Consider the following 9514-nt stretch of genomic DNA (forward strand, 5'->3'; position numbering starts at 1 on the left):
GAGGCATCACAGACTAGCGACTCCTGCGGCTTGCCGGGCGCAGTGCACACTGACCAAGTCGCCAGGTGTACGGTGTTTCCTCCGACACATTGGTGCAGCTGGCTTCCGGGTTGGATGGGCATTGTGTCAAGAAGCAGTGCGGCTTGGTTGAGTTGCGTTTCGGAGGACGCATGGCTCTCGACCTTCACCTCTCGAGTCCATACGGGAGTTGCAGCGATGAGACAAGACTAACTACTACCAATTGGATACAACGAAATTGGGGAGAAAAAATAAAGCATAAATTGGGTCTTAGTCTCACATCCTGTAATGGTGAGACATGGTCATTGAAGTGTCCTTCAAACTCTGCCATTTTGATATATACAAAAATAAACTTACATTGTGCCTTATATTGTGTGCTCCTGCCTTTAATCACAACTGCTGAATAAAACCTGTCTACTACTTGTACCGGGATCTCAGCCCGTGGGGCCAATTCCCTGAAAACCGCATTTGGGAACTCCGCTCAAGCGTCTTTTACACCTGCAACGTTAGGTCACTGAACTCAAGATGCATTTCGGGCCTTAAATCAGGGTTTTTGCTCAATTCATGCACCTTGGTTGGAGAGGGAGGTAGTGTTGCCTTCCTGATACTTGAACCAGACCAGATAAAAAAAAAAATCAATAGTTGGGATAATTGTTTAGCATGTAATTTATTCAATTCAACTCAATTAGAACCATATGAGGTATTGGATACATAAGACATGACCATGGTCTGTAGTAGACGTTACTTTCAAGACGACCCTTTGAAATTAGAGACTATTCCAAATCTGATTGAGCGTTTGCATTAGCGAGTATTAAAACCACTACCCATACAATTAATTGAAACTTTTCGTGAAACAAATATTACACAGCATTGACCCAATAAATTATGGAATACTTACAGTCTATGGATCAATAATTTATTATGTATACTAGAGCCTGTTAAACCAAGGGATATAATTTACACCATCAAAATGGAGGTACAGCTGTGAAATATGGCAACTGATAATGCAAACACCATTCAGAGTACCAGCTGGTATGTCAAGCAGGCTATTCAAAAAAAATTGTTAAAATGCTAAGAATTAGAGTCTTAGCTCCTTGAAAGAGCCATCACCCTTCTCTGAACACTTGATATTTATATAAGATACAGAAAGGGAAGTCTATACATTGAACAAAGCGTAGACAGTGGTCTACGAAGTTGCCGACTTCAAATATGCTATAAGATCTGCACGCTCGCCCTTCTTCTTGATGCCAGCAAATATCATCTTTGTTCCAGGAATGTATTTCTTGGGGTTCTCCAAGTACGTCATGAGTGTATCGGTTTCCCAGATAATGCCTGAAATCACATGTGAAATGCACAAGTTAGAATGAGAATGCAATATGTCAGTCAGATTCCCCCTTTCATTTCCTGTAGGATGGTGAGAGAATCTCAGACCTTTGGATTTGTTGGCATCTGTGTAGGAATAGCCTTCAGCTTGTCCAGTCTTGCGTCCAAACAGACCCCAGAGGTTTGGACCGACCTTGTGCTTTCCTCCATTTTCAACAGTATGACACTGGGCACACTTCTGGACAAATGCCTTCTTTCCCTTAGCAATATCACCCATGCTTCCTTCCTATTGGACAAAATACAAAGAGGTAACTTAAAAAACAGAAGACCATCTCTTTAGTAGTACCCAAAAATACAGAAATGGAGGGAGGTCTCCACCATTTCAAATGACACGTTGCTGACAATCCCAAGGGAAGATTATTTGTTAGGGTGGTTCAACGTGCTGACTGGAATTTCATAATTGGAAAAGTCTAAAGGGTATGCCTGGGACTTCCCAACTCTGACGTCACCCTATTGAAGTTGACATTTTAGCCGGGTTAAGGGTTAGGTAAGGATTAAGGTGGGGCGGCAGGTATAGTAGCCTAGCGGTTAAGAAACTATTTTAGAATCCGAGAGTGAAGTACTTAGTCTCATCTAACATGTAGGCTCAGAATTCCCGAACAAGCTTCATCTCAAGTTGCTTTACCTGTTGTCTGCTGATTTTGGCCCCGTCAGAGGTAATCTAAGACAAAATATCTTCAGGGAAGCGTTGTCAACCCAACCTTCCGTACGATGGCCTGTATATCGGTTTTACGGACGCGACACACTTGAACAATATGGCCAAGCCTAACCGAACGTTGACCCACGCAGTCAGCGGGCAAATTTCACAAAAACTTCTAGCTGATTGCGAGGAAACGCACCGCAGTCGATTACGTCCGGCTATTGTTTACATAGTGATTCACAGTAATGGCTCTGGATTTAAGCGATAGACTCTTCCGACGTCACACCAAAATAAAATATTAAATATAAAATTCCGGTAAACACTTTCCTATGGATACCCAATCCCCCCACCGCCAAAAGCACTGACAACCGGTAAAGAGCACACATCATTTTATTCAACGTTCTGGCTTGTAGAGACTCCTGCATTTTTAGGCAGACTTCTTTCAGACTGACAAGCCGAAGTGTAACCATGGTAAGAGTGATGTTTCGGCAAAGCTGTAAAGAGCGTTGGGCCAGTAACAGGAAGGTTGCTGGTTAGAATCTCCGAGCCGACTACGTGAAAATGTCAATGTGCCCTTGAGCAAGGCACTAAACGTTCCTGTAAATCGCTCTGGATAAGAGCGTCTACTAAATAACTAAAATGTAAAAGTTGGGGTTTAGCCTGAGGACGTCGTAAGGATCCCACATTGTAATAACGTTTCATAATTTGCCCTGCAGAATATTCACTCGCCACGAGAGGCGTTAGTACTGCATTGGTTGCGCAACTGTCTATGTAACACTCGCTGGGAGTAGTGGAATGACAACGTGCCGGCATTTGGGTGTAAAGTTCTGTAACTTAGCTAGGTTACAACTAGCTATTTAGCCAAATAAGAGGGCGTTAGTATTAACGATAGGTCGTTGAGGTGGCCACGTTAGTTAACTAATAGTAGCAAGAGAAGCTAACTAGCCAAGTTACAAAACGGCTAACGTAACTTACCTAGCAAGCTACGTTAATGAACTTGTTCTCTCAAAAGACGAACATAGACTACACATGTTGGCTGATATGTTTCTTCACAGCCATGGCTTGTTTCAGTTGTTCTAAGATATTCAGTTGTGTTGACTTTAGACGCGTTAACCGGCTAAAAAGCTTGTAAAGTTACCACCGCACGTGTAATCGGCGGATAACTACATTCAGAATCAGACAAACTTTGCTTATTTTTCTTATTTCGAAAGAAATGTTCACAATAAAAGAAACACTGACTACAGTAAAACGTATTTACTCATTCTTACCTGTTCAATGTATCTATATTCCTTAAAAACTTAGTTCACCTTGAGCTGTCTCTGCGCCGGTAGCCTACTGTAACAAATCCAAGGAAGTCCCTTTTCTTCCCTGAAAAAAGATGTACTCCAGTTTAAAACGTCAGTCCCATATTGGCCAGTCACATGCTCTGCGTCATCACTATCATGACGAACACAGCTGTTTTACGTTCAAGCCCTAGATGGAGTTGAGGAAAAAGTGACCTGCTGTACTACACAATGGCAAGATTCCAATAGAGAGAAATAGTAATGGCGTCTTTTTGTAGGCACTAACTATTTTTTTTATTTTTTTTTTATTAACAGTAACATGCAAAACATAAACATAACAGCCAGAGGGATTCCACAAAGAAATTAGAATTTAAAAAAAATAATAAAACTTAATCCACATTATATCAATTCAAATACAGACATATAGCGGATACATTTTTTGACATTTTGTTTTGTATACGTTTTAAAGACTCTAAATAGTTTTCCAAATCAGATTTTTTTTAAATGAAGAAAATTGACTTTTTCTTCATACATTTTTATTTGTGTATGACATTTTTTCCTAATAAAATAGATTTATGACATACTCACGTTCAATTGTGGAATCAGTGTAGTAAAATAATATGTCAAACTTAGAACTTGCAATGGTTGTATGCAATTTGAGGCCAAGATATAGTCTACTAAATAACTAAAATGTAAAGGTTGGGGTTTAGCCTGAGGACGTCGTAAGGATCCCACATTGTAATAACGTTTCATAATTTGCCCTGCAGAATATTCACTCGCCACGAGAGGCGTTAGACAGTTGCGCAACCAATGCAGTACTATGTAACACTCGCTGGGAGTAGTGGAATGACAACGTGCCGGCATTTGGGTGTAAAGTTGTGTAATTTAGCTAGGTTACAACTAGCTATTTAGCCAAATAAGAGGGCGTTAGTATTAACGATAGGTCGTTGAGGTGGCCACGTTAGTTAACTAATAGTAGCAAGAGAAGCTAACTAGCCAAGTTACAAAACGGCTAACGTAACTTACCTAGCAAACTACGTTAATGAACTTGTTCTCTCAAAAGACGAACACAGACTACACATGTTGGCTGATATGTTTCTTCACAGCCATGGCTTGTTTCAGTTGTTCTAAGATATTCAGTTGTGTTAACTTTAGACGCGTTAACCGGCTAAAAAGCTTGTAAAGTTACCACCGCACGTGTAATCGGCGGATAACTACATTCAGAATCAGACAAACTTTGCTTATTTTTCTTATTTCGAAAGAAATGTTCACAATAAAAGAAACACTGACTACAGTAAAACGTATTTACTCATTCTTACCTGTTCAATGTATCTATATTCTTTTTCTTCATAAATGTTGATTTGTGTATGAAATTTTTTCCTAATAAAATAGATTTATGACATACTCACGTTCAATTGTGGAATCAGTGTAGTAAAATAATATGTCAAACTTAGAAATTGCAATGGTTGTATGCAATTTGAGGCCAAGACATAGTTTTACATCAGTCCAGAACACTTCACTATATAAACACTGACAGAATAAGTGTTAAATAGATTCAGTTTCTAGTTCACAAAAACTGCATTCACTGGTAACATCAGGTATATATTTAGAAATCAAGCTATTACACGGATAGAATCTATGGATAATCTTAAAGGAGATCTCCTTTACTTTATTGGTCACCATAAATTTGTGTGGAGTGAGCCAAGCACGGCGGCAGTTTACATCAAACGATGAAGCCAAACAAAATATCGCAGAGGGAATAGACTTCCTGTAGAAAATATCCCTTAATAAACGATTGTTGAATTTCGTATCTAGTAGACCAATGCCATTCACCTGGATATCGCTTACAATCGGAGATATTCCAAAATATGCATTATTCTGAAGTAAAGTTTTTATCCCACTAGGTATAGCTTTAATAACAGTGTCATATTCCTTGCTTGAAACCTCAAAGTTGTATCTTTCCATAAATTCTCTCCGTGTAAATAGATTCACACTAATATTAACTAATTATGTGACAAGGACAATGTTTTTCGAGAACCATTTATGGTTAAATAACTTCTTGTTTCTATGTAATATCGACCCATTGTTTCATATAAAACATTTATGAGGTGAAAAGTTGTGTTTATACAACAAAGCCCAGGACATTAAAGGCTGCTTGGGAAAAGCTGCCAGTTTCACAGGAAGTTTACCCACAATAAATGGACATTGTAGTAAAAAAAATTAAGCCCTCCGAACTTCTGAAAAACAAAATGAGGTATAATATTCCAGAAACTATGAGGACTTTTTATGTACCTTTTAATCCAGTTGACCTTTGATATCTGATTGAAGAGAGTGAAGTCTAAGACATTTAGACCGCCATCACAAACCCTGTTGGTGATAACATCTCTTTTTATCTTATGTGGCTTGTTTTTCCATATGAAGTTGTACAAAAACCTATCTAAGGTAGAGCAAGTGGATTTGGGAATGTCAATAGATGAAAAAAGATAGGATGCACGAGATAGCCCCTCACCTTTGGATAAAAGCACCCTTCCTTGAAGACTTAAATCCCTCCCTAACCATGAGGATATTTTTTGTTGTTGACAGATTCAGTTACAGGGTTCAAATTAAGATCATTCACAGCCTTAAGATTTTTGGTGATCTTTACACCGAGGTAGGTTACAGTATCTTTTTTAGAGATGTTACAATCTGCTGGATTGACAGCTCCTTTCAAAACAAACATCTTACATTTGGAAAGATTTAATGCCAAACCTGAGATTTTGGAGAACTGCTTCACGATATCCAATGCTAATCTAGCTTGTGACACATTTATCAATAGGCACTAACTCTGCCATGGTTTGTTGGACAAAGCCTATGTGGAAATTAATGATGTTTATATAGGGTTAATCACGCTGAAAATAAGGTCTATGGTAAACACCGGCTTAGGATATATTATACATTTTGTTCTATGAGATCATCTTCATCAGCTAACGTAATTTCTTGTGAATTTTTAAACAATGTCATTTTAAAAGCACATGAATACTTCATAATTCATAAGGGTCATACTAACTGACTGCAGAGGATGCTTTTGGGAGGAGCTATAGGATTGTAAAGTCTGGAATGAAATCCATGGAATGGAGTCAAACATGTGGTTTCCGTATGTTTGATACCATTCCATAAATTCCATTCCAGACATTACAATGAGCCGTTCCTCCTATAGTTCCTCCCACCAGCCTCCTCTAACTGACTGATATTATCTCATAGAACAAAACCTATAAAGTCTCCTAAACTTGAATTGACCTCAGACCTTATTTTCGGCGTTTATCCCAAAACCCTATTATTCCCCCATTAATTGTTTGCCATAGGAATGGCTGAATGAACCAGATATAACTTATTTCCAGGTTTTAGGACTACATGCTGGCGAGCTCTATTCTCAAAACCCATTGAATGAGAAAGACATTCTCCTCCAATTGGTATTGATAAGGAGACGAGGAGAGAGGACGTGAGGAGTATGCAATTGAGATCTTCCCTATGTTATGGAAATACAATGTAAAAATGTTATACAAAATTTCAGCGAAATGGCCTTTTTGTATTCACACTACACCACAACATATATTCTGTATTCCTCTCTGACTACATTCATTTTTACAGTCAATCATCATTGGAAAGATAAGACAAAAGTTGGAACTTTCGAGATTGACAGAACATTCAATGACAGAACAACCTCGAAAGTTCCAACTGTTGTCTTATCTTTCCAATGATGATTGGTGTGGTTTGAGACCATAGGGCCTCATTTACACTCTATCCAAGTAACTAATGCCGTAGAGAAAGAGATAGTTTAACTTCACCTATCCCGGTTAACAGATGGTTACTTAAGGCAAAAACGAAAGTAGGGTGGGTGGGTGGTTGTGATGTGGACGTACTAGCAACGCAAAGATTGTGAGTTTGAATCTCATCACGGACAACTTTAGAATTATAGCTAATTAGCAACTTTTCAACCACTTGCTATTTTTTAGCTACTTTGCAACTACTTAGCACATTAGCTAACCCTTCCCCTAATCTTAACCCTTTTAGCTAACCCTTAACCTAACCCTAACCTTAACCCTTTAACCTAACACCTAAACTTAAAGGAATGTTTTGCCCATTTTGAGTTATATTGTTTTTGTGCATCTCTGAGTGATGTTCTGTCGATTCCCTGGGTCATTTCAGGTTTTCAAGTGTATCGGCGTTCAAGCAGGCAGAAATCCAGCCAGTATGACACAGCACTGCAATAAAGTCGCTCTCACTACACTGGAAGTTAATAGGAATACAACTTTTAGATCATAAAAATGCCTATTATACATGTCAGATTTCAATATTGGCCCATGTCATAACTCGGGTGTCACACCCTGATCTGTTTCATCTGTTTTTGTGCTTGTCTCCACCCCCTCCAGGTGTCGCCCATATTCCCCATTATCCCCAGTGTATTTATATCTGTGTTCTTAGTTTGTCTGTTGCCAGTTTGTTTGTTCGTCAAGCCTACCAGCGTTTTCCCCCTTGCCCCTGTCTGTTTCTAGTTCCTGTTTTCTAGTTTTCCAGGTTTTGTCCATTCTGCCTGCTCTCACCCTGAGTCTGCCTGCTGTTCTGTACCTTGTCACACCACACTGGATTATTGACCCCTGCCTGCCCTGACCCTGAGACTGCCTGCTGTTCTGTACCTTTTGGACTCTTATCTGGATTACTGACCTCTGCCTGCCCTTGACCTGTCGTTTTGCCTGCCCCCTGTTCTAGTAATAAACCTTTGTTATTTCGAAACTTTCTGCATCTGGTTCTTCCCTAAAACGTGATATCGGGAGGATATCTTCTCTCGAGTGAGACGTTGACAATATTTTTGCGATATTCCTACCTCGAGAAATGTGTAATTTAACGGAGAATCTAGCATATTTTTACTATTTGTCTGCCTCTTTATTCCAAGGAGCATTGCATGGTACCATTGCCAGAGATATTATAGAAAGCAGATAGGAATCCAATGAATGAAGGAACGTACTGTATAACGCCCCACCAAGAAGACTGTCGACCAATTGCATTCACGTTGTCATGCTGCATCATGAGATTGCTAAGCTAATCATCATACAATTCCTTCTAAAAGTCAGTGTATACAGTGCATTCAGAAAGTATTCAGACCCCTTCCCTTTTTCCACATTTTGTTACGTTACAGCCTTATTCTAAAATTGACCAAATTAATGTTTCTCCTTATGAATCTACACACAATACCCCATAATGACAAAGCGAAAAAAGCTTTTTGGATTTTTTTTTTGCAAATGTATTAAAAATGTAAAACAGAAATACCTTATTTACATAAGTATTCAGACCCTTTGCTATGAAACTCGAAATGTAGCTCAGGTGCATCCTGTTTCCATTGATCATCCTTGAGATGTTTCTGCAACTTGACTGGAGTCCACCTGTGGTAAATTCAATTGATTGGACATGATTTGGAAAGGCACACACCTGTCTATATAAGGCCCATAGTTGACAGTGCGTGTCAGAGAGAGATGGTGGCGAATAGTGTGGACGAAAAGAGAGAAGCAACAGCTGTGCTGGAGTGCGATCAATATGGGTGACCGCTCTGATGATATGGAGCGGGAGGATGAGGTTCAAGGATCTGAATGGTCTGTAGTGGAAAGACATAGGAAGAAGAGAGATCGTGATACTGTAAGCAGTGGAGCGTCTAGTGTATAAAGCAAAAAGAGATTCAAGGTAGGAGGCAAGAGCAATAATGTGTCTGAGTGGAAAGATGTCATGGCGTTTGAGACCATAGGGCCTCATTTACACTCTATACAAATAACTAATGCCGTAGAGAAAGAGATAGTTTAACTTCACCTATCCCGGTTAATTGGAAATGGTAGATTGCTAATATTTTGTGGTAGCCAGGCTCAGCAAGGGAAGATTCTGCAAATGGAAAAGCTTAATGGGAAGAAGATTAAAAGCCATGTCCCTGGTGCTTATGCTAGGTTGAGGGGAGTCATCACTGGGGTCCCAATATCTATGTCCACAGATGATATTGAAGAAAATGTGAAGGGAGGCAGAGTGATTGAGGCCAAAGGGTTGATCAGTAGGAAAGAGGGTCAAATGAGTGAAAGCTTGTCAGTGATGCTGAGGTTTGAGAAAGTCTTGCCAGGAAAGTACAGATAGGATTCCTTAGTTTCAATGTTTGAGAATTTGTCTCATATGCACA

General features: G+C 39.4%; 1 protein-coding gene across 2 annotated transcripts; it reads right to left on the reverse strand.

The window, feature by feature from the left end:
* Positions 1 to 666: 666 nt before the first annotated feature.
* On the reverse strand, positions 667 to 3530 carry LOC106586251 (cytochrome c). Of its 2 annotated transcripts, none has more exons than XM_014173315.3 (3): positions 3310 to 3530; positions 1450 to 1627; positions 667 to 1350 (listed from the first exon to the last, which is right to left on the reverse strand). In XM_014173315.3, the coding sequence occupies exons 2-3, from the start codon at positions 1616 to 1618 to the stop codon at positions 1205 to 1207; spliced, it is 315 nt and encodes a 104-aa protein (XP_014028790.1). In that variant the 5' UTR covers positions 1619 to 1627; positions 3310 to 3530; the 3' UTR covers positions 667 to 1204. The 2 variants fall into 2 exon arrangements, with proteins under 2 accessions (XP_014028790.1, XP_045563587.1); XM_045707631.2 differs by lacking the exon at positions 3310 to 3530 and adding an exon at positions 2027 to 2252.
* Between the last annotated feature and the right edge of the window lie 5984 nt (positions 3531 to 9514).

This window comes from Salmo salar, chromosome 25 (genome assembly GCF_965601325.2).
Source record: "Salmo salar chromosome 25, fSalSal1, whole genome shotgun sequence".
Classification (NCBI taxonomy): Eukaryota; Metazoa; Chordata; class Actinopteri; order Salmoniformes; family Salmonidae; genus Salmo; species Salmo salar.

What these genes read in the sequence shown, in the direction of transcription:
- LOC106586251 (XM_014173315.3), bottom strand. Translation starts at nt 1,618, where the DNA reads ATGGGTGATATTGCTAAGGGAAAGAAGGCATTTGTCCAGAAGTGTGCC. An exon ending in AGATGCCAACAAATCCAAAG is followed by an intron (nt 1,351 to 1,449) that starts GTCTGAGATTCT and finishes ATGTGATTTCAG; the next exon opens with GCATTATCTGGGAAACCGAT.